The sequence below is a fragment of the Bubalus kerabau genome, chromosome 8, assembly GCF_029407905.1.
Source record: "Bubalus kerabau isolate K-KA32 ecotype Philippines breed swamp buffalo chromosome 8, PCC_UOA_SB_1v2, whole genome shotgun sequence".
NCBI classification, from domain to species: domain Eukaryota; kingdom Metazoa; phylum Chordata; class Mammalia; order Artiodactyla; family Bovidae; genus Bubalus; species Bubalus kerabau.
Genome location: NC_073631.1, coordinates 91142427 through 91167726, shown reverse-complemented (window position 1 = coordinate 91167726; position 25300 = coordinate 91142427). Strand labels below are relative to the sequence as shown.

The following is a 25300-nucleotide window of genomic DNA, read 5'->3' as shown; positions in this document are numbered from 1 at the left end:
CTGGTGGAAGAGTTTCCCAAGAAAAGGGTTAGAAGAGCAGCTATCTGGGTAGGGAGAGGGGAATAGGAGGTTAGGTCTGAGGGGAGAGGGCAAAGGGAGCAACAGTACTGGGCAATGTAGGCAGATGCGAAGACTTTGGTTTCTACACTTTGAGTGAAAAATCACAGAAGAGCAAAATACTTTCTGAAAGGATTAGTCTAGCTACTGGGTTGAGAATAATAACAGCAAAATAAAAAATAACACAGTCACCTGTGTGTTGCTATGTGCCATGCATTGAGCCAGGCCCTTTACATATTTACAAACTCATTTGATATATTTCAGAGAGAGAGGCAAGAACTGAAGCAGGAAGACTTGTTCTGGTTATTAGTTCTTTTCTTACTGATTGAAGAAAATTCCTTATATATTCTAGGCACCACTTATCTTTTGGTGATTATATGTGGTTGCAAATATCTTCTCCCATTCTGTGGGCTGTTTTATTATTGATGCTTAAGCTATATGTAGTCTCAATTTTTTTGTGCTCTTCTCTCATTGACTTTTTAAGCAAATTCCCCTTTTTAACAACAGTAGCCTCACGATTTTTAGTCATTTCTTCTTATCTGCTACCACTGCACTTGGCACAAACCTCTTTTGGAACACTTCAGATCAGTTGCTCAGTGTGTCCGACTCTTTGCAACCCAGTGAATCGCAGCACGCCAGGCCTCCCTGTCCCTCACCAACTCCCAGAGTTCACTCAGACTCACGTCCATCGAGTCAGTGATGCCATCCAGCCATCTCATCCTCTGTCGTCCCCTTCTCCTCCTGCCCCCAATCCCTCCCAGCATCAGAGTCTTTTCCAATGAGTCAACTCTTCGCATGAGGTGGCCAAAGTACTGGAGTTTCAGCTTTAGCATCATTCCTTCCAAAGAAATCCCAGGGCTGATCTCCTTCAGAATGGACTGGTTGGATCTCCTTGCAGTCTAAGGGACCCTCAAGAGTCTTCTCCAACACCACAGTTCAAAAGCATCGATTCTTCGGCGCCTTCTTCACAGTCCAACTCTCACATCCATACATGACCAGTGGAAAAACCATAGCCTTGACTAGATGGACCTTTGTTGGCAAAGTAATGTCTCTGCTTTTGAATATGCTATCTAGGTTGGTCATAACTTTCCTTCCAAGGAGTAAGCGTCTTTTAATTTCATGGCTGCAGTCACCATCTGTAGTGATTTTGGAGCCCAGAAAAATAAAGTCTGACACTGTTTCCACTGTTTCCCCATTTGGAACACTTACCCCATTACTTATTAACGCGTGTTTCGGTCATTGTTCTGTGAATTCCGGGATGTGAGATCCTGTCGTACAAATTCTGTCCCAGAAACGAACACACAATGGATGTTCAATAGATCTTTGTAAAGGTACAGGAACTGAGACGAGAGACATCTAAGAGAACTCTTTCCCTGATTGTGCTTGATTGAGAGACTTGTGCACTCCTTGCTCAGGCATCAGTTTTCCTCATAGGAGTGGGCGGTGCAACGCCTTTTGCTCCCCGGCAAAGCCTCAGCGGGCGGGGCCAAGCTGTTTCCAAGGTGACGGAGCGGCGGCCTCGGCGGTGGATTGAGCGGGTCTGAGAGAGGTTCCCAGAGGGCTGCGCGTCCCGGCTTCTCGGCGCTGTCATGGCGGGCTTCCTGAAGAAGGTGAGACCGGTGGAGGTCACTGCTGGAGTTAGACTGCGGGAATGGAGTCAGTCCGCGGGTGGTGGCCTGAACTGGTGCGGGTTAGCGATACTTCTTGGAGACTCATTTTGCTGTGCCCCTAGGGGTGACCAGTTTAGCGGCCTCGATTGGAGAGGCAGGAAAAAACTCCGAACCAGAGGTTCTGAGACACCGGTAGCTGGTTTTAGGCCAGTTTTAGCCAAGACAGTGATGGTTTTGCTTTTCTTAGCGTGGGAACCCTCGGAATTGTAGTTAACAGCTTGAATCTTGTTTGGTTTTTGAACAGACCACTGGCCTGGTGGGACTGGCTGTTTGTGAAACTCCACATGAGGTATGTACCTCTTTCCTTCCTTCCTGAATTTCCAAGGAAGCCTAGAGCCCCGCGACCTTGTTTTTTGAGTGGTTAACGGAATACGGATGTTTCCGGCTCCGGATTTCAAGTCGGCATGAACTCTTTAAGACAGCGGTATTTAGTACGTCGTTGATTTGGTGCCACTTTTTATTGTTTTTGTTGCCATGGTCTCGTTCTCAAATCACTTTTCTTGTTGATTTTTTCCGTTGCATTCTCGTGTTGTCACTTGTACTTCTGTGAGTGTTCTCCCCATTTTCCCACCTTTCTCCCCTGCCTCACTTTTTTTAAGTGCCTTAGATTCTATACACTTTCGATTACCTAAGATAGCTCTCTAGGAGTTGCACCCTTTTGTCATCAGTTTTCCCTTCTAGTGGGACTTTCCCGCTAATATTGTCATGCTTCCATAAAAAACAAAAAACCTCCCTTGATCTTTTTCCTCCCTCCATAATCACGCCATTTCTCTCCTCTTTTTTTCCTCTTCCTGCTGTCATTACTACAGTTTAGTCCCTTGTTCTTGTTTAGAGAATTGCAACAACTTTGTTACTGGTCTTCTCTGTTGCTCTTTTATCATTTTATTTTAACTCACTAGTGCCATATTAATTTTTCTGAGGCACATATCTAATCAGAATTTCCATAAATCTTTTAATTGCCCACAGAATAAAGCCCCAGAGTAAAGCTTTCTTTGACATGCAGAACCCACATACAACCTGATTTGCTTTTTCTCTAACCTTATCTCCTAAGCATTTTCCTATGTGTACTAAACTCTAGCCTCATGCTGTCCAATGAAAATATAATGCGAGTCATAAATGTAAACTATGTTTGTATTAATAGTTCAAAATTTTCTAGGAATTACTTTTTTAATAAAGAAAGGATTAATATATATATATATATTTTAACCAACATATCAAAATATTACCATTTCAATATGTGTGTGTGTGTGTGATTTGCACAGTCATGTCCAACTCTTTATGCCGCCCAGGACCTGTCAGGCTCCTCTGTCCATGGAATTCTCCAGGCCAGAATACTGGAGTGGGTAGCCACTTCCTTCTCCAGGGGATCTTCCCCACCCAGGGATCAGACCTGGGTCTCCAGCTTTGCAGGCAGATTCTTTACTGTATAAGCCACCACGGAAGCCCATTTTAATATATAATCAATATAAAAAATTAATATTTATAGTCTTCTTTTCATACTAAATGTTCAAAATCTAGTGTGTAGTTAACAGCACATATTAGTTCAGAATCGTCACATTTCAAGTGCTTAATGGCCAAATTTAGTTAGTGGGTGCTATATTGGACAACACAGTTGTAGGGAAGTAGAACTATGTACTAATTACTTAATGCTCCCTATATTTTCTGCCATTCAGTCTTCTGTATGTATGTTGTGTGTAAGATTGCCTTTTCTAACATCTTCAAGTGTCTCAGTTCTGCCATCCCTCCATGTCTGTCTCATTTGCTGCCTTTTCTAGGAAACCTCTGATATCTGCTAATGGACTCTCTTTCCCCAATAGAATAATAATGCTGTTATTTATTGAAACTTAATGTGTGCCAGGTACTGCTCTAAGTTATACAGTATCCTTTGAAATTGATGATATTAACACCCCCATTTTAGAACCTAAGTCTCTTACAAGACCTTGTATTGTCATACCCTTAAATTAAAAAATGAGGCTAAACCACCCCCCCCACACACAATTCAGATTGTATGTTATCTGACAAGCTCTATATTAGTATAGTAAAATACTCTCTATTATGGAACATCATAGTCAAGTATAAAGTCTAAATATGCAGAGTACTTTTTAATAAAAATGATTCTTAGAGGCCCTCAAGGTTGGTTTTGCTTATTCATATATATGGTGAATATATATGAATGAAATTAGGTATTTCACCTATGGTGTTACACAATTAAACTAAAACAAATTTCAAATACAAAGAAATAATAAAGAAAAATTTTTCATTACTTGGTATGTTTATGATTATACTTACTATTTTTTTTAAATTTTATTTTATTTTTAAACTTTACATAATTGTATTAGTTTTGCCAAATATCAAAATGAATCCGCCACAGGTGTACATGTGTTCCCCATCCCGAACCCTCCTCCCTCCTCCCTCCCCATTCCATCCCTCTGGGTCGTCCCAGTGCACCAGCCCCAAGCATCCAGTATCGTGCGTCGAACCTGGACTGGCAACTCGTTTCATACATGATATTTTACATGTTTCAATGTCATTCTCCCAAATCTTCCCACCCTCTCCCTCTCTCACAGAGTCCATAAGACTGTTCTATACATCAGTGTCTCTTTTGCTGTCTCGTACACAGGGTTATTGTTACCATCTTTCTAAATTCCATATATATGTGTTAGTATACTGTATTGGTGTTTTTCTTTCTGGCTTACTTCACTCTGTATAATAGGCTCCAGTTTCATCCACCTCATTAGAACTGATTCAAATGTATTCTTTTTAATGGCTGAGTAATACTCCATTGTGTATATGTACCATAGCTTTCTTATCCATTCATCTGCTGATGGGCATCTAGGTTGCTTCCATGTCCTGGCTATTATTAACAGTGCTGCGATGAACATTGGGGTACACGTGTCTCTTTCCCTTCTGGTTTCCTCAGTGTGTATGCCCAGCAGTGGGATTGCTGGATCATAAGGCAGTTCTATTTCCAGTTTTTTAAGGAATCTCCACACTGTTCTCCATAGTGGCTGTACTAGTTTGCATTCCCACCAACAGTGTAAGAGGGTTCCCTTTTCTCCACACCCTCTCCAGCATTTATTACTTGTAGACTTTTGGATCGCAGCCATTCTGACTGATGTGAAATGGTACCTCATAGTGGTTTTGATTTGCATTTCTCTGATAATGAGTGATGTTGAGCATCTTTTCATGTGTTTGTTAGCCATCTGTATGTCTTCTTTGGAGAAATGTCTATTTAGTTCTTTGGCCCATTTTTTGATTGGGTCATTTATTTTTCTGGAGTTGAGCTGTAGGAGTTGCTTGTATATTCTCGAGATTAGTTGTTTGTCAGTGGCTTCATTTGCTATTATCTTCTCCCATTCTGAAGGCTGTCTTTTCACCTTGCTAATAGTTTCTTTTGATGTGCAGAAGCTTTTAAGGTTAATTAGGTCCCATTTGTTTATTTTTGCTTTTATTTCCAATATTCTGGGAGGTGGGTCATAGAGGATCCTGCTGTGATGTATGTCAGAGAGTGTTTTGCCTATGTTCTCCTCTAGGAGTTTTATAGTTTCTGGTCTTACGTTTAGATCTTTAATCCATTTTGAGTTTATTTTTGTGTATGGTGTTAGAAAGTGTTCTAGTTTCATTCTTTTACAAGTGGTTGACCAGATTTCCCAGCACCACTTGTTAAAGAGATTGTCTTTAATCCATTGTATATTCTTGCCTCCTTTGTCAAAGATAAGGTGTCCATATGTGCGTGGATTTATCTCTGGGCTTTCTATTTGTTCCATTGATCTATATTTCTGTCTTTGTGCCAGTACCATACTGTCTTGATAACTGTGGCTTTGTAGTAGAACCTGAAGTCAGGTAGGTTGATTCCTCCAGTTCCGTTCTTCTTTCTCAAGATCACTTTGGCTATTCGAAGTTTTTTGTATTTCCATACAAATTGTGAAATTATTTGTTCTAGCTCTGTGAAGAATGCTGTTGGTAGCCTGATAGGAATTGCATTGAATCTATAGATTGCTTTGGGTAGTATACTCATTTTCACTATATTGATTCTTCCAATCCATGAACATGGTATATTTCTCCATCTGTTAGTGTCCTCTTTGATTTCTTTCACCAGTGTTTTATAGTTTTCTATATATAGGTCTTTAGTTTCTTTAGGTAGATATATTCCTAAGTATTTTATTCTTTCCATTGCAATGGTGAATGGAATTGTTTCCTTAATTTCTCTTTCTGTTTTCTCATTATTAGTGTATAGGAATGGAAGGGATTTCTGTGTGTTGATTTTATATCCTGCAACTTTACTATAGTCATTGATTAGTTCTAGTAATTTTCTGGTGGAGTCTTTAGGGTTTTCTATGTAGAGGATCATGTCATCTGCAAACAGTGAGAGCTTTACTTCTTCTTTTCCAATTTGGATTCCTTTTATTTCTTTTTCTGCTCTGATTGCTGTGGCCAAAACTTCCAAAACTATGTTGAATAGTAATGGTGAAAGTGGGCACCCTTGTCTTGTTCCTGACTTTAGAGGAAATGCTTTCAATTTTTCACCATTGAGGATAATCTCAATAGATGCAGAGAAAGCCTTTGACAAAATTCAACATCCATTTATGATAAAAACTCTCCAGAAAGCAGGAACAGAAGGAACATAACTCAACATAATAAAAGCTATATATGACAAACCCACTGCAAACATTATACTTACTATTAATGTACTGTTGGGAATTCGAATCTGCTAAATTAACTTTCCTGTGGCTCAGTGATAAAGAATCCACCTGCCAATGCAGGAGACCAGGGTTTGATCCCTGGATGGGGAAGATCCCCTGGAGGAGTAAATGGCAACCCACCCCAGTATTCTTACTTGGGAAATCCCATGGACACAGCAGCCTGTGGGCTACAGTACAAAGGGTCACAAGGAGTTGGACACACCTGAGTGACTGAGTGGCAGCAGCAAAAGGGGGTAGATAAGCATAAACAAGAAGAAATTGCAGCAAGGAATAATTAAATGCTTTCTTTAAAAACAGATGTGAATTTTTTTTTTAAATATCATGTGTGAAACTTTTAAATCTTTGGTGATATTTTAAACTGGAAATATGTATGTTGTCTTTTCAGAGGCTAAAAATATTGTATACAAAAATTCTTGATGTTCTTGGACACATCCCTAAAAATGCAGCGTATAGAAAATATACAGAACAGATTACAAATGAGAAGCTGAGTATGGTTAAAGCGGTAAGTAGCTAACTTGGTTTGTTTTTCTAGGATTTTTGGTATGCAGTGCAACATTTAACAAAGCAAATTAACTTGATTAGTTTTTGCATATTCTGTATACTTACCTCTCTCATTTCTATTCTCCTTTCATTCATGTATTTCTTCCATTGTTTCTCCCTTTCATTCATCAGACTCCTGTCTACCTGAATACTTTTTATATCACAAGCACTACTAAACACAGCATTGAAAGAATAAGATCAAGTCCCTTCCTTACATTAACATTATAACTTTATTTTACCTCTGTTACCTGTCGAGTCCTTTATTGATCTTTTACCTCTTATCTATCGATACATCAATCTTTATTTAATTTTTCTAGTTTTAGAGTAGAGAAGAATGAAAGTAAAACTGAAAAAATGTATGTTTTAACACCTGTCAGGACTAGCTATTTTAAAAAGTGCTTCGTTACAAAAAAAAAAGAGGACCAAGTTAGTTTCTTAACTGCCAGAAATTATATTGAGCATTGTTATGGACTGAATGTGTCCTCCCAGATTCATATTTTGAAGCCCCAACCTCCAGTGAGGAGTAATTAAAATTAATGAGAGCATAAGAGTGGTACCTGATCCAATAGGATTAGTGTCCTTATAAGAAGAGACACCAGAGAGTTCTTGTTTGAAGAAGAGACACCAGAGAGTTGGCATTCTTTTCCATGTAAGGACACAGCAAGAAGGTCAATGTGTATAAGCCAGGAAGAGAGCTCCCACCAGAAGCTGGCTCTGTTGTACCTTGGCCTTGGACTCCAGTCTCCAGAATTGTGAGAAAATAAATTTTTCTCATTGGAGCCATCCAGTCTATGTATGGTATTTCGTTATGGCAGCCCAGGTAGATTAATAGAAGCATTTTACAGCTTCGGAATCATAGACCCTAGACAGGCACACAATAGACTGCTGCCACTTCTTTTATAACAAACTATATTGCATTCTTAGTAAATTTCCACACTAGCAGTTACTTCATGGACTTTTGTTATTATCCAAAGTAATGTCCATAAATCCCCAAAGTAATTTACATGCATGTAGTAAGTGGCTCTAATAAAGTTTTCTTATTATTAAATCACCAACCTCTGTAGTCCAGAGGAAATTCTTATATTTTCTGCAGGTATATGGCAAAACAGTGCAATTTGATTTGGAACTTCTGTTCTTTCTTGGCAGATCTGGAAGTAATTTGCAGATTTTATGTATCTAAGGGAGATATTAACATTTCTTTTCAATCCTCCTTAAGGAAAATTGGCTGATGCATTTTCTCCCATCTCTAAATAAGAAATTTCACTTTTTTTTTTCATGAGGTGAACCTCTTCATCTGTGTATTCTACTCTGTCTCTGTCTTTCCTTCTCCATAACCTTCAGTTCAGTTCAGTTCAGTTGCTCAGTTGTGTCTGACTCTTTGCGACCCCATGGCCTGCAGCACCTCAGGCCTCCCTGTCAATCAAGAACTCCCGGAATTTACTCAAACTCACGTTCATTGAGTTGGTGATGTCATCCAACCATCTCATCCTCTGTCTCCCCTTCTCTTCCCGCTTTCAGTCTTTCCCATCATCAGGGTCTTTTCCAATGAGTCAGTTCTTTGCATCAGGTGGCCAAAGTATTAGAGTTTCAGCTTCAACATCAGTCCTTCCAATGAGTATTCAGGACTGATTTCCTTTAGAATGGACTGGTTGGATCTTCTTGCAGTCCAAGGGATTCCCAAGAGTCTTCTTCAACACCACAGTTCAAAAGCATCAGTTCTTGGCACTCAGCTTTCTTTATGGTCCAACTTTCACATCTGTACATGACTACTGGAAAAACCATAGTTTTGACTAGACAGAGCTTTGTTAGTAAAGAAATGTCTCTGCTTTTTAATATGCTGTCTAAGTTGGTCATAGCTTTTCTTTCAAGGAGCAAGCATCTTTTAATTTCATGGCTACAGTCATCATCTGCAGTGATTTTGGAGCCAAAAAAAAATAAGTCACTTTTTCCATTGTTTCCCCATCTATTTGCCATGAAGTGATGGGGCCAGATGCCATGATCTTAGTTTTCTGAATGTTGACTTTTAAGCCAACTTTTTCACTCTCCTCTTTCCCTTTCATCAAGAGGCTCTTTAGTTCTTCTTCGCTTTCTGCTATAAGGGTGGTGTCATATCTGAGGTTATTGTTATTTCTCCCAGCAGTCTTGATTCCAGCTGTGCTTCATCCAGCCCAGCGTTTCTCATGATATACTCTGCATATAAGTTAAATAAGCAGGGTGACAATATACAGCCTTGACATACTCCTTTTCCTATTTGGAACCAGTCTGTTGTTCCATGTCCAGTTCTAACTATTGCTTCTTGACCTGCATACAGATTTCTCAGGAGGCAGGCCAGGTGGTCTGGCATTCCCATCTCTTTCAGAATTTTCCACAGTTTATTGTGATCCACACAGTCAAAGACTTTGGCATAGTCAATAAAGCAGAAGTAGATGTTTTTCTGAAACTCTCTTGCTTTTTTGATGATCCAATGGATTTGGCAATTTGATCTCTGGTTCCTCTGCCTTTTCTAAAACCAGGTTGAGCATTTGGAAGTTCACGGTTCACGCATTGTGGAAGCCTGGCTTGGAGAATTTTGAGCATCTCTTTACTGGCGTGTGAGATGAGTGCAATTGTGCAGTAGTTTGAGCATTCTTTGGTATTGCCTTTCTTTGGGATTGGAATGATAACTGACCTTTTCCAGTCCTGCGGCCACTGCTGAGTTTTCCAAATTTGCTGTCATATTGAGTGCAGCACTTTCACAGCATCATCTTTCAGGATTTGGAATAGCTCAACTGGAATTCCATCACCTCCACTAGCTTTGTTCGTAGTGATGCTTTCTAAGGCCCACTTGACTTCACATTCCAGGATGTCTGGCTCTAGGTGAGTGGTCACACCATCGTGATTATCTGGGTCGTGAAGATCTTTTTTGTATAGTTCTTCTGTGTATTCTTGCTACCTCTTCTTAATACCTTCTGCTTCTATTAGGTCCATACCATTTCTGTCCTTTATTGAGCCCATCTTTACATGAAATGTTCCCTTAGTATCTCTAATTTTCTTGAAGAGATCTCTAGTCTTTCCCATTCTATTGTTTTCCTCTGTTTCTTTGCATTGATTGCTGAGGAAGGCTTTCTTATCTCTCCTTGCTATTCTTGGAACTCTGCATTCAAATGGGTATATCTTTCCTTTTCTCCTTTGCCTTTCACTTCTCTTCTTTTCTCAGCTATTTGTAAGGCCTCCTCACACAACCGTTTTGCCTTTTTGCATTTCTTTTTCTTGGGAATGGTTTTGATTACTGACTCCTGTACAGTGTCAGAAACCTCCATCCATAGTTCTTCAGGCACTCTGTCTATCAGATCTAGTCCCTTGAATCTATTTGTCATTTCCACTGTATTATAATCATAAGGGGTTTGATTTAGGTCATACCTGAATGGACTAGTGGTTTTCCTGACTTTCTTCAATTTAAGTCTGAATCTGGCAATAAGGAGTTCATGATCTGAGCCACAGTCAGCTTACAGTCTTGTTTTTGTTGACTGTATAGAGCTCCATCTTTGGCCGCAAAGAACATAATTGATCTGATTTCGGTGTTGACTGTCTGGTGATGTCCATGTGTAGAGTCTTATCTTTTGTTTTTCTCTGTAACCTTTCTCCCCTTTAATTATTTCTTTGTTTTTCTTTTAGTCTCCCATTTTATCATCATCTTTCAATTAACCTCAAAATGTATTTAGCTTTTTCTTACCTTAAAAGAAAACTTATCCTTATGTTTCCTTTGCTTTTGCCAGTGTCAGACAAAGAATAGTTCACTGTTATTGCTTTCACTTAGTTCTAAAATTCTTTCCTCTGACCTGTTGTCTTATTTCAGTTGTCTTATAACTAAATTGGCTGTGTATAGTTCCATCATATTTTATTTTGGTTTCCTGTTTGGTGTTTTCTCAAAGGCTGAGTTTAAGAATTTATGCTTGGCTGGTTAACCATCTAGCTACCTTTATCTGCATGATGTTGCTGTATAGCCAGGTTTGGGAACCAGTGGCGTAGAAGATAAAGCCCTTATCATCGTTTGGAAGCCCCCTAAGATCTGGCTGTCAGTTATCTTCTCAATCTTACCTTGTCATTTCCTGTTTTGTACACTATGCTTCACTAATGCAAGCCTGTTGACAGTTATATGAATTCCATGTGATTTTATTTTTGGTTTCTTTGTATTTTCTGTTCCTCCTTCCTGTAATACCCTTGCTTTCTCTACCAGGCAGTTCTTACTCAGCTCTCAAGATCTGTTGCTTTCTCTGTGAAGCTTTTTATAACGTCAGTAGCGATGGCACCTTACTCCAGTACTCTTGCCTGGCAAATCCCATGGACGGAGGAGCCTGGTAGGCTGCAGTCCATGGGGTCGCCAAGAGTCGGGCACGACTGAGCGACTTCCCTTTCACTTTTCACTTTCATGCATTGGAGAAGGAAATGGCAACCCACTCCAGTGGTCTTGCCTGGAGAATCCCAGGGACGGCGGAGCCTGGTGGGCTGCCGTCTGTGGGGTCGCACAGAGTCTGACACAATTGAAGTGACTTAGCAGCAGCAGTAGTAGTCTATAAGCTACTTGTAGATTGCATTTTTCTTTTTATCTCAAAAATCTAGCTTAGTGCCTGACATTTAATAAGTTTCTTAGAAATGTTTGTTTATCCAAAGTGCCTATTACAAATAGTTTTTAAGAACATCAAGCACTGTATTATTAATAATCTGTATTGCTGAATCCTGTTTGATAAAATCAGCACAGATTTTACACCCCCCAATAGAGTCATAGAATCTTCACTGACTGTTATAATGATTATAAAGTTTATATTTACTAAATTTAAAATGGAAATAAAAATAATTTTTTCCACCCAGATTATACTAGGGAGATAGTAATAGCATATTGGTGAAAAGCATTGGTTTGTGGCCTTTGCAAAATTTTCATCTCAGATCTAATACTTACTTGGTGAGTTGGCATATGGCCCATATTCTGTCTCAATTTCATTTATAACATGGGTATAATAATACCTTCATTCATCACTTGTTAGCACTGAATGGGTGATATATGTACAGTTGCTTAACACAGTTGCAAGCATATAGGGAGCATTCAGTCCATGGTACCTTATTAAGCTTGGTGGCATTACACTGTTAGTAAATAAAAATCACATTATTGACTCAAGTAAGACAAATTTTCAATTGTTTTTCCAACACAGGTTTTTCCTGAGTTGAAAATAATGTTGAATATTCCTTTTCTTTATATTCTTCCCCTTGGGTCTTTACAGTAATGACCAGCTTCCCTTTTTAGGCTTCATAGCTCAGTCATTTTGAGTTAAAACAGTCTTAATCAAACCATTCATCTGCTTTCTTTTTCCTTTTCTATTTTGTATGTGTTCAGGAGACACTTACTGCATGTCTGTCACATACCACATGGTTCTGGGCATGGAAGCTAGTGCCTACATGGCAATGAACAAAACATAAAAACTCCTGCCTTGGAGATTATACACTAATGATGGGAGGCAAATAAATAAATAAGTGAATAAAGAAGTACATTGCATACATAGTATGTTAGAATGTAGTATAAAGTGAAGGAAATTAAGGAAGGAAGAATGATGTATAGGAGGTACTAGGGTGATGAGGGGTGTTACAGTATGTATTAGTTTCCTATGACTGCTATAACAAATTACAACAACCTTGATGAGTTAAAACAACAGAAATTTATTGTCTTGCATTTCTGGAAGCCAGAAGTCTAAAATGAGTAGTATTAGGGCCCAAGTCAAGGTGTCAGCAGGCCTGCACTCCCTTTGGAGGTTCTAGGATAGAATTCATTCCTTGCCTCTTTAAGGAGTGGTGGACTTTTGGTATTCCTTATGACTAAGTCATTCCAGTCTTTGCCTTTGTGGCCACGGTACTTTCTTCTCTGCCTCTATCTTACAAGTTCACATATGATTGTATTCATATTTAGGGCCCATTCAGATAATCTGGGATAATCTCCCCATTCCAAGATCTGTACTCACATCTGCAAAGTATTTGCCATATAAGGTAACATTCACAGATTCCAGGGACTAGTTCATGTGCATTTTGTGTGGCATTGTTCCAGCCTACCACTGTATATATTATCAGAGTACTCCCCATTAAGAAGATGTATGAGTGAAGACTTTGATGAAAGGCGAGGAACATGGCATACAGATGCCTTGGGTCAGCCAGCAGACGCCCTGAGACAGATGCCAATTCCTATAGAAAATAACTTTTTTTTCCCTCCCTCTTTTCATTCTATTTATTAAGCCAAGAAAATACCCTGTTTACATTTGCACATGTATATATAGGACATGGTTTCTGACTCTCAAAAAGTGTAGTCTACTAGAAAATAAATATATATTACTGAATGTTCTAGTTACTGTATTAACATCTCTCTTTACAAAACCTTTTATTGAATAATACACAGAAATAAATGTGCAGAAGTCATAAGTATAGAACTTGATGTATTTTCACAAAGCAATCCACGTGTCAACACCAAATCAAAAAAGAGAACAATTCCAGAATGCCCAAACCCTTTCTTTACCCTCAAGGTTATTACCCTCCTAAAGATAGCTACTCTTCTTACCTCTAATACCACAAATTCATTTTGCCTGGTTTTGAACTTTTTATTAGTGGAATCATCAATATGTATTTGGTTTCTTTTGCTTAATATTATGTTTGAGAGAATTATCTGTGTTGTGTACAGTCTTAGTTTGTTTATCCTCTTGCTCTATGGTATTATATTCAAATATAATAATTTATTCCATTATGGTCATTTGGATTGTTTTTAGTTTGGAGCTGTAATTTGTGCTACTTTGAACATTCTTGAACCTGTCATTTGATTAATGTACTATGCATTTCTGTTTGATATCTATCCAGGAGTAGAGTTCTGGGTCATAGGGTAGCATTTATTTTTAATGCTAATGTTTAAGGGATAGGAAATACTCAGAGAATAAAGCATTATTTAAAATCTCTATTTCAGAAAAACTGAATTAAACATCATATTCTTACCCTTGATAAGCATATCATTAAATGTTTAACCCTTTTAATATTAAGACAGAAAAGCAATAAAATAGTAGAGAGACAAAATGGCTTTTCACCAGATATTTGGTAAAAAGTAGCAACGGTACAGTGAAAGAAAAGTTAATTATGTCTGTCACATTAATTGCTTTTTGTGCTGCTTTGTTTAAATATGTTTTTCTCTTTTCTCCTTAAATTATAGGAACCAGATGTTAAAAAACTAGAAGAGCGACTGCAGGGTGGCCAAATAGAAGAGGTGATTCTTCAGGTAAAGAAAAAATTGAGCATTCAGATATTTGGCTTTAAGTGTTCAAAGGCACAATGTATAGAGGTATAAAACTGACTTTCCAGAAAGAAAGGACAACTAAAGTTTTTAATTTATATCAACTCATCAAATATAAGACTAGTCACATAAGCAAATACATACTTCTGACATGCTTGTCAGTTAAATATTTATTATTTTGACTATTGAAGGTTAAATTTTTATAGTGCATGTCTTTGTTTTGTATTTCATATTTTGTAAATTATATCTTTAATGTTTTTACTGTGTTTATATTTTCTTTTTTGAGTTTTTTTTTGACTGTGTTGCATGGCATGAAGGTATCTTAATTCCCCAACCAGGGATCAAACCTGCACCCCATGCAGTAGAAGCATGAAATCCCAATCACTGGAAGGCCAGGGAAGTCCCAAGCTTTTTTTTTTTTGTAATAAAATATTAGCCTTTAATTTTTGCTATATTATCTGTTTTTTTTTTTTTTTTTTTAAGTTTGTCTTTGCCTTTTGACTTTAGTTGAATATTTTCTCCCATATGTAGAGATTTTTAAATTTTTTATTTGGTAAAATCACCTTCCCCTTTCTCACCTCCCCTACAATCTGCCCTCTTTTCCAATATTATAGGTTTAGAATGTCTTCCCCTTATAAGAATCTAATAAACATTCAAGTATGTTTCATCTAATATTTTTAAAAACTGTAACCATTTCTTATTTTTTCTTCCTTTTTATCAAAGTATATTACCAGTGACATATATACAATTGTACAGTGATATACGTGATATACAATGATATACCAATGATACACAAATTCAAAAGAATTGTTGGAGGTCTCTCCTAAAAGAGGAGTGGAGCATTCAGATAGCTTTCTATAAATGTAGACTGTTTCAGTCACTCAAAGGTCTGTCTTCTTGGCCTTTCTATTCCTTTGCTGGGTGGATATGGTACTAGATACAGTATTGCGGGAACTTGCTGCACACTTATTATTTTCCTCCTGTTCCTCTTTTACACCTGATTTCACTTGGATCTTGACTTTAGTTTAGTTGATACATTAATTTATCATGCAATTAAAGTCTTAGGGTACACTAAGTATTTTTAAGTTAGCTGTATAATTCTTACATCTTCATGGGCAATATTAGGGTCAAATTAATTTTAATAATGTTTTATTTAACCTAAGAGATCTAAAATATCATTGAAACATATCATCAATATAGAAAGTAAGACACTGAAAAAGTTTTTTGAATACTAAGTGTTTAAAATCTGGGATGTATTTTATACTCTCAGCACATCTGAATTTGAACTAGCTATATTTTTAGTGCTCTCTCAATAGTCATAGGTAGGAAGGGCTACGTTATTGGACAGCCCATTTCTAGAGGGCCAGTATGACAAAAATGAGAAGGCCGGAGAAGAGGGAGGGAGTGGAGTTACATGTAGCTGAGTTGAGCTCCATGAGATAGGGCTGACCTCAGTGATATTCAAGGATATGGACCTTCCCCAGCCTGGGCTTCCCACGTGGCTCGGTGGCAAAGAAACCACCTGCCAATGTAGGAAACACAGGTTCGATCCCTGGCTTGGGAAGGTCCCCTGAAGAAGGAAATGGCAACCCACTCCATATTCTTGCCTGGAAAATCCCATGGACAGAGGAGCGTGGTGGGCCACAGCTCATGGGGTTGCAACAGAATTGGAGACAACTTCTCTACTAATCAACAATAACCCTCCCCAGCCTGCTGTCACTTGGGGAAATAGAGAAAGATGAGTGTTCAAGAGAAACAGGTCACAGGGCAGTCAGAAAAAGAGCACTCTTTTATTTTTAATAAAGGATATTTTTAATAAGGGATATTTTTAATCAGTATTTTCCCAATTTCAGCAATAAATACCTCTGACCCCAGATAACTCTGGAGTTCTGTGAAGACCTATAAGACGTTCTAGAACTAACACCCAAGAAAGATGTCCTTTTCATCATAGGGGACTGGAATGCAGAAGGAGGAACTCAAAAGATACCTGGAGTAACAGACAAATTTGGCCTTGGAGTACAAAATGAAGCAGGGCAAAGGCTAACAGATTTTGCCAAGAGAACACACTGCTCATAGCAAACACCCTCTTCCAACAACACAAGAGAAAACTACACATGAACATCACCAGATGGTTAATACTGAAATCAGATTGATTATATTCTTTGCGGCCAAAGATGGAGAAGCTCTATACAGTCAAAAAACAACACTGCGAGTTGACTGTGGCTCAGATCATGAGCTTCTTATTGCCAAATTCAGACTTAAATTGAAGAAAGTCAGGAAAACCACTAGACCATTCAGGTATGACCTAAATCAAACCCCTTATGATTATACAGTGGAAATGACAAATAGATTCAAGGGATCAGATCTGATAGACAGAGTACCTGAAGAACTATGGATGGAGGTTTCTGACATTGTATAGGAAGCAGTGATCAAAATCATCCCCAAGAAAAAGAAATGTAAAAAGGTAAAGTGGTTGTTTGAGGAGGCCTTACAAATAGCTGAGAAAAGAAGAGAAGTGAAAGGCAAAGGAGAAAAGGAAAGATATACCCATTTGAATGCAGAGTTCCAAGAATAGCAAGGAGAGATAAGAAAGCCTTCCTCAGCAATCAATGCAAAGAAATAGAGGAAAACAATAGAATGGGAAAGACTAGAGATCTCTTCAAGAAAATTAGAGATACTAAGGGAACATTTCATGCAAAGATGGGCTCAATAAAGGACAGAAATGGTATGGACCTAATAGAAGCAGAAGGTATTAAGAAGAGGTGGCAAGAATACACAGAAGAACTATACAGAAAAGATCTTCATGACCCAGATAATCATGATGGTGTGACCACTCACCTAGAGCCAGACATCCTGGAATGTGAAGTCAAGTGGGCCTTAGGGAACATCACTATGAACAAAGTTAGTGGAGGTGATAGAATTCCAGGTGAGCTATTTCAAATCCTGAAAGATGATGCTGTGAAAGTGCTACACTCAATATGCCAGCAAATTTGGAAAACTCGGCAGTGGCCGCAGGACTGGAAAAGGTCAGTTATCATTCCAGTCCCAAAGAAGGGCAATGCCAGAGAATGTTCAACCACTGCACAGTTGCAATCATTTTACTCACTAGTTAAGTAATGCTTAAAATTCTCCAAGCCAGGCTTCAACAGTATGTGAACCATTAACTTCCAGATGTTCAAGCTGGATTTAGAAAAGGCAGAGGAACCAGAGATCAAATTGCCAACATCTGTTGGATCATTGAAAAAGCAGAATTCCAGAAAAACATCTACTTCTGCTTTATTGACTATGCCAAAGCCTTTGACTGTGTGAATCACAACAAACTGTGGAAAATTATTAAAGAGAAGGGAATACCAGACCACCTGACCTGCCTCCTGAGAAATCTGTATGCAGGTCAGGAACCAACAGTTAGAGCCAGACATGGAACAACAGACTGGTTCTAAATCGGGAAAGGAGTACGCCAAGGCTGTATGTTGTCACCCTGCTTGTTTAACTCTTATGCAGAGTACATCATGCATAATATCGGGCTACATGAAGTGCAAACTGGAATCAAGATTGCCAGGAGAAATATCAATAACCTCAGATATGCAGATGACACCATTCTTACGGCAGAAAGTGAAGAGGAACTAAAGAGCCTCTTGAAAGTGAAAGAGGGGAGTGAAAAATCTGGCTTAAAACTCAACATTCAGAAAAAGATAATTGCATCCAGTCCCATTACTTCATGGAAAATAGAGGGGAAACAATGGAAACAATGAGAAAATTTATTTTTTTGTGGGGTGGAGTGCTCCAAAATCGGAGAAGGCAATGGCAACCCGTTCCAATACTCTTGCTTGGAAAATCCCACGGAGGGAGGAGCCTAATAGGCTGCAGTCCATGGGGTCACGAAGAGTCAGACACTTACTGAACGACTTCACTTTCACTTTTCACTTTCATGCATTGGAAAAGTAAATGGCAACCCACTCCAATGTTCTTGCCTGGAGAATCCCAGGGATGGCGGAGCCTGGTGGGCTGCCGTCTGTGGGGTCGCACAGAGTCGGACACGACTGAAGCGACTTAGCAGCAGCAGCAGCAGCTCCAAAATCACACAGATGGTGACTGCAGTCATGAAATTAAAAGACGCTTGCTCCTTGGAAGAAAAGCTATGACAAACCTAGACAGTGTATTAAAAAGCAGAGACATGACCTTGCCGACAAAGGTCCGTCTAGTCAAAGCTATGATTTTTCCACCAGTCCTGTATGGATGTGAGAGTTGGAGTATAAAGAAAGCTGAGTGCTGAAGAATTGATGCTTTTGAACTTTGGTGTTGGGGAAGACTCCTTGGACTCCAAGGAGATTGAACCATCCATCCTAAAGGAAATGAATACCTGAATATTCATTGGAAGGACTGATCCTGAAGCTGAAACTCCGCTACTTTGGCCACCTGATGCGAAGAACTGACTCACTGGAAAAGATGAAGGGAAAGATTGAGGGCAGGACGAGAAGGGGATGACAGAGGATGAGATGATTGGATGGCATCACCGACTTGATGGACATGAGTTTGAGTAAACTGCAGGAGTTGGTGAAGGACAGGGAGGCCGGGTGTGCTGCAGTCCATGGGGTAGAAAAGATTTGGACACGACTGAGTGACTGAGCTGAACTGATTCTTTAACTCATTGTTTGTATACATTTTAGACTGTTAACACTATATGTATTTGTCTGTTCTACATCACTGGCATAGAAACTAAGCACTCGTTCTGTGTTTGAATTCCTTCTCTGATATTCTGACAAGTGTTCAGCAGTGTTCTGCTGCTGCTGCTAAGTCACTTCAGACGTGTCCAACTCTGTGTGACCCCATAGACGGCAGCCCACCAGGCTCCCCCGTCCCTGGGATTCTCCAGCCAAGAACACTGGAGTGGGTTGCCATTTCCTTCTCCAATCCATGAAAGTGAAAAGTGAAAGTGAAGTCGCTCAGTCGTGTCCGACCCTCAGCAACCCCATGGACTGCAGCCTTCCAGGCTCTTCCATCCATGGGATTTTCCAGGCAAGAGTACTGGAGTGGGGTGCCATTGCCTTCTCCAGTGTTCTTCTAGTGGCCAGAGTTGTCATAGATCTTTTGCTATAGAAAATAATGTGAAGAAAAAGATAGCTAAAATATATTTGTTAAATATGTTATAATTGTGTTTAAAAGGAAAATAAATGTAGCATAATCTGATTAAGGAAACTGATTCAATTGATGAATAAAAATATAACTGTTCTATTATTCTGTAGATCTCTGCTTTACATATCGTTGGTCTAAAGTTATTATGGATCATGAAATCAATTAGGTAGACTGTGGCTAATTTTTTTACCTTCATGAGAAAATTGAGTATGACAGCTAGTAAAGGTAATGATAATTTTAGTTTTGTTTTAGTTATATGTGTATGTCATGGATCCTTTACTCACCAACTAAATTTTGAACACTCTAAAAGCAAATTTTAATCAAACAGAAAAATCAAATGCCATCCTTTCTCACTCATGATGATGAAGGTAATTTATTTAAGTATGTTCCACATTTGATGATGAAACAGCTTATTAGGTATTAACATGTATGAAGTAGTTCTAAATAGTTATATTTCAGTTATTAGCTATGGTAAATACCTTCTAAACAATATAATCAAATGATCTTTTAAAAATCTTTTATTAACAGGCTGAAAATGAACTAAGTCTGGCAAGAAAAATGATCCAGTGGAAACCATGGGAGCCTTTAGTGGAAGAGCCTCCAGCCAGCCAATGGAAATGGCCAATATAAACAGCATTAACTAACACTGTTGATAGGAGACGGATGTAATTAAATATTCTGTTATATGTTAAAAAATGTTTCCTTATTATCTTATCATCAAGATAACTGATACAAAACACATTTAAGTGACTTGTTAAAGTTGATGATGGTAATTTGTGAATTCAGTTTTTGATTTGTAAAGCATTCAAGTTATTTCAAAGGTAATTAAAAAAAAAAAAAAAAAAAACAGGTTGTGGGAAGATTGAAACTTAATTGGAAAAATTCCTATAGATCATCAGTGTAGGGGCCGTATTTGAAAGGTGAAGTATTTTTAGTAGTATCTTCAACAGATGATTTAATTTTTTATTCTGGAAAAACAGAATAGATAATTATTATTGTTTAAACAAATTAATAGGTCACTGTTTAAAGTGAAGTAGTAAGGAAGAAACCATCAAATTAGAATTCATCGTACACTTGGGAAAATTGATTTGGTATTTGAAAGAAAGATTTTTATTTATAGTAGTAGTTGGAAAAACTTTTCCTTTTGTCTCATTTAAGGAAATTAGTTTTCTGGCCCTTAGTCTTTAGTTTTCTTGATAACCAAAATATATCAGGATAGAGAATTTCTGTAAAAGAAGAGACACTAAGAGTTCCTAAAGTTTATCTGACATACTGCTACTGCTACTGCTAAGTTGCTTCAGTCGTGTCCGACTCTGTGCGACCCCATAGATGGCAGCCCACCAGGCTCCCCCATCCCTGGGATTCTTCAGGCAAAAACACTGGAGTGGGTTGCCATTTCCTTCTCCAAGGAAATGACATACAGATAAACTTATATTCAAAACATCTTAGTGGTATGCTTATAACTTCAAAGTGGAATCGTTAAGTAGTTTTCACTACTTTTCAGTGTAAGTGCAGTTGGATATCAAACAGAAGATAACTGCTGTTCAAAGAAAGAAGCAGTTTGGTAAGTTTAAGGTTAAAAATAAAATGACTTTTCATTTGTCCTCACCTTTTGTTTTTGTTAATAGCTGCCTCTCATTTGTAAATACTTAAATTTGGTAGTTCTTACCTTCAAAGGTAGTATTTTTATTTTTTATTTATTTCACCATCGAAGGCAACTAACATTATTCTGTGCTGCTGGTGGGGCCAGGAGTGAGCAACCTGTTGGCCTCCATGTCTGAGCTGGCTTCCGTGAGGGCTTCCTGGTCCACATTTGCAAAGTGGGGTACAAGTGGGTCAACAAGAAGTTGACCATCTTCTCTGTGGTCAACCCAGCTGTGGGCCTGCCTCTCACTTGCTCCAGGCTGCTCCTTCAGATCCACCTTGGTCTTGTCACCAGATTCTTCCTGTAGCAGATTTGGGGACCTATACTACAAGGGCAAGACTTGTTGGGTTGCCTTCAGATGTTAAGGTCCTTTACCTGGTGCTTCAGCAGGCTTTTCAAATGAGCCTTCCCACAGGACCAGCTCTTCTAATGCCTTCTGACAAGCAAGATGGTATTCCGGAGAGTCTGTGTCCTGTTTCACAAGGTACTCTTCCATAAATTGAAGATCATTTTCATTATTCTCAAGAGGCCAAAATCTTTAGGTCTTGCAGGACTTAATGTTCTTTAACTGCAGAAAGAGGACATTAGATCTTAAACCCTTGCCAATTCCCCAGTTATCTATTAATATATCAGACCTCAATCACTGGAAGGTAGTTGCTAATCTCACTTTTTTTTTTTTTTATTCTTCTAAGGGAGAATATCAACAGTGCTCCATAGAAGAAAATTCCCACATGTAGGCTAATATCAGCCTTTTCTTTTTCTTCCAGCTTCTATGGTTATATCAACAAATAGAAGTTAAAGAAACCACCGGTGCAAGCATGTTCTGGGGTCTAGGGTAGAACAGCAAATCATTGAACATACCATGAGTATTTTGCATTTGAGGGCAGAATTTCCTTTGAAGCTCAGTACTCAGTGGGATTACAGCCTAAAATACAATTACAGTAATTTTATGAGACAAAAGTAAATGAGAAGGTAAGAGTTGGTTTAGAGGAGGATCAAGAGGTTTATTTTAAATAGAAGTCACAAATTGTAGAGGAGTAAAACATGCTACCCCACTAAGTCTCTTTGGTATGCCAATTATTTTGAGCTGAAAACAAGGCCTAAAGACTCAGGAAGAAATTTTGAAGGAAGCTATCACCATACATAACTATAATACAAACTAGGTGTGCAGACAGGGAGGAACCTAGCAAAGTCTGTTAAAATTCCAGTGTCCTACTCTGCATGGCCTAACAAACATTTACCAAACATTTGTTTTTCTATATACTTGTGAAATGCTGTCTTCCCCATGAATTCCCAACCCACACCTGCTGTATTCTCTTTTGTCTTTAGGTGAAGATGGTATGCAATGTCAGGTTTTTAGCCATTTTGGTTGAGTTACTTAGGTGTTTCTGGGTCATTTCCATGAATACATATTATTAAAATGTATCTGAGTTTTCTCTTGTGTCTTCAGTCAGTTTAGTAGCTCAGTTGTGTCTGACTCTTTGCAAGCCCAAGGACTGCAGCAGGCCAGGCTTCCTTGTCCATCACCAACTCCCGGAGCCTGCTCAGACTCATGTCCATTGAGTCAGTGATGCCATCCAACCATCTCATCTTCTGTTGTCCCTTTCTCCTCCTGCCTTCAGTCTTTCCCAGCATCAGGGTCTTTTCCAGTGAGTCAGTTCTTTGCATCAGGTGGTCAAAGTATTGGAGCTTCAGTTTCAGCATCAGTCCTTCCAATGGATATTCAGGACTGATTTCCTTTAGGATTGACTGGTTTGATCTTGCTGTCCAAGGGACTCTCAAGATTATTCTCCAATGCCACAGTTCAAAAACATCAATTCTTTGGCACTCAGCTTTCTTTATAGTCCAACTCTCACATCCATACATGACTACTGGAAAAACCATAGCTTTGACTAGACAGACCTTTGTTGGCAAAGTAATGTCTCTGCTTTTTAATATGCTGTCTAGGTTTGTCATAGCTTTTCTTCCAAGTAGCAAGCATCTTTTAATTTCATGGCTGCAGTCACCATCTGCAGTTATTTTGGAGCCCAAGAAAATAAAGTCTGACACTGCTTCCATTGCTTCCCCATCTATTTGCTGTGAAGTGATAGGACTGGATTCCATGATCTTTGTTTTTTGAATGTTTTAAGCCAGCCATGTTCCCGTTCCCCTGCCTCTGTGTTTATAAAAGCATGTGTTGAAATGTCATTATTTTCAGCCTGAATCCCTTGTGTGTCTCTTGAGCACTGCCACCCCATAAGAAAACAAACTTATTGTATTAAGACAATTAGGATTTAAGGAAAGCCTATTCCAATTCACTATTTTTCTCATGATTTCCTTCACTAAGAAGTGGCTGCTGCTGCTGAGTCGCTTCAGTCGTGTCCAACTCTGTGTGACCCCATAGACGGCCGCCCACCAGGCTCCCCTGTCCCTGGGATTCTCCAGGCAAGAACACTGGAGTGGGTTGCCATTTCCTTCTCCAATAAGAAGTGGCTAATAACTTCTAAATAAAAACATACAAATAAATTTCTCCAGTCCCCATCAATAATTCAATTCCTGTATTACATTCCCACTTTGACTATGTCAAGGAGGAAGACATTTTCCTCTAGTCTTCTAGGTTCTTCTGACTGGTCTAAGACTTAAAATGACATGACATGGAATGGCAGTGCTCGAGAGTCACACAAGGGACCAGGCTGAAAATAAGGACATTTCAACACATGCTTTTTATAAACACAGAGACAGAGGGACAGGAACATGCAAAGCACATATAGAAACGTGAGATAGAAAATTAAAAAAATTTGGAACATATAAAGCTCAAGTTTAGCTTGCTATGCACTACTAATGAATTTTCCAAATGGTCTTTCAGCTTACATTAGCTGCTCAATTTTTGTTGTGTGCTTACATGAAATGTGTAGTGGATTAGCTTCCTTCTATACACAACTAGCTGAAAAGTATCTTAGGGGTTTCTCATACTCTTCAAATATGTTGGTTTCTTTTTCAAGTGAACATTTTAGCCATTTTTAAAGATAAACATTACTATTTTATGATAGAACATTTCATTTAACTTCTTCAATAAGAAAAGGAGGCTTAATTCATTTTCTTAGGGTAAATTCCCTGTCTAAATTATAAACTCCAAAAATTTTTTTAAATGGAAAGTTTTTTCACAACTCATTTGCAAGTAAAACCTGATTGCATTGATAGGAGGCTGTTTATGGTCTTTATGCCACTTTAATGTGATTATGAATATATTTTGCCACAGAAGTATTAATATATTTGATTTGGGAGTATTTCCCCAGACCTGTTGAATGTTTTACAGAATATACAGTATATATCCGTGTGTGTTTTAGTCACTCAGTTGTGTCTGATTCTTTGCTACCCTGTGGACTGTAGCCCGCCACCAGGCTCCTCTGTCCATGGAATATTTCAGTCAAGAATACTGGAGTGTGTTGCCATTCCCTTCTCCAGAGGATCTTCCCGACACAGGGATCGAATCTGGGTATCCTGCATGGCAGGCAGATTCTTTTCCATCTGAGCCACCAGGGAAGCCCAGTATATATTCATATTACCATTCAAAATAGAATAGGAAATGGATCCCCACTCCAGTATTCTTGCCTGGAAAATTCCATTGGCAAAGGAGCCTGGCGGGCTGCAGTCCATAGGGCCCCAAAGAATCAGACACAACTGAGCACACCAAAAATCTGAAAGAACCAGATTTCAAACACATTTGTCCCTTAAGTTTTCAGAAAAGGGACTATGTATTTCTAGCCTCTTAAGCTCATGAAGGTATTATGATCCAAATTCAGTTCATAATGATTATTTCCAAAGGATAATTTTCAGGTCCTTCGCCTAAATTCTTCTAATGCTTTTTTTCTCTAATTCAATCATTTACATCAAAATGTATTTTAGCCTGACATAACAATGGGATTATTTTGAAATGCTTGATTTCATAAAGCCACTAGATGGCATCTTTGTAAAACTAAAAGAAATGTTTATTGAATAAATAAAGGCTGAGATAAAAGCAGATTCCTATTTCACTAGAAACAGTGGTAAGTTATTTTGGGCAATAAATCCTGAGAAAACTGCATAGATTTATTGTGAAAAGTAAAATGGAAAATGGTATTTTGAATTACCTTTCCATCTCCAGAACTGAGGGTCTTTTTTCTGATTGGTTATTTTCAGCTTGCATTTACATTTATTTTGTATAACCAAACAATCATATACTTGTGTATCTATGTGTGTATATATATACATGAAAGTGTAAGTGAAGTCGCTCAGTCCTGTC

The 25300-nt window shown here is 38.5% G+C and overlaps 2 protein-coding genes across 4 annotated transcripts in view; both read left to right on the top strand.

Annotated features, from left to right (window-relative positions):
- The first annotated feature begins 1546 nt into the window (after positions 1–1546).
- NDUFA5 (NADH:ubiquinone oxidoreductase subunit A5) lies at positions 1547–20090 on the top strand. 3 transcript variants are annotated; one of them, XM_055590815.1, is made up of 5 exons: positions 1547–1667; positions 1972–2016; positions 6816–6932; positions 14181–14246; positions 19923–20090. In XM_055590815.1, exons 1-5 carry the CDS (start codon positions 1647–1649, stop codon positions 20022–20024), a joined length of 351 nt encoding a protein of 116 aa, XP_055446790.1. In that variant the 5' UTR covers positions 1547–1646; the 3' UTR covers positions 20025–20090. The 3 variants fall into 3 exon arrangements, with proteins under 3 accessions (XP_055446790.1, XP_055446788.1, XP_055446791.1); XM_055590813.1 differs by lacking the exon at positions 1547–1667 and adding an exon at positions 1694–1741; XM_055590816.1 differs by lacking the exons at positions 1547–1667; positions 1972–2016 and adding an exon at positions 2019–2158.
- Positions 20091–20226: 136 nt separating this feature from the next.
- The window catches only part of IQUB (IQ motif and ubiquitin domain containing), an 83871-nt gene continuing 78797 nt past the window's right edge, over positions 20227–25300 (top strand). Inside the window, exon 1 of the mRNA XM_055590812.1 lies at positions 20227–20958. The gene's annotated coding sequence lies outside the window, so the exon portion shown is untranslated. The remainder of the gene's footprint in view (positions 20959–25300) is intronic.

Bases quoted from the DNA above. Each gene is read 5' to 3' on its own strand.
- NDUFA5 (XM_055590813.1), top strand. From the start codon at position 1,709: ATGGAGTCAGTCCGCGGGTGGTGGCCTGAACTG. The intron at 1,742-1,971 runs GTGCGGGTTAGC...GTTTTTGAACAG, and splicing joins GCGGGTGGTGGCCTGAACTG to ACCACTGGCCTGGTGGGACT. The intron at 2,017-6,815 runs GTATGTACCTCT...TTGTCTTTTCAG, and splicing joins TTTGTGAAACTCCACATGAG to AGGCTAAAAATATTGTATAC.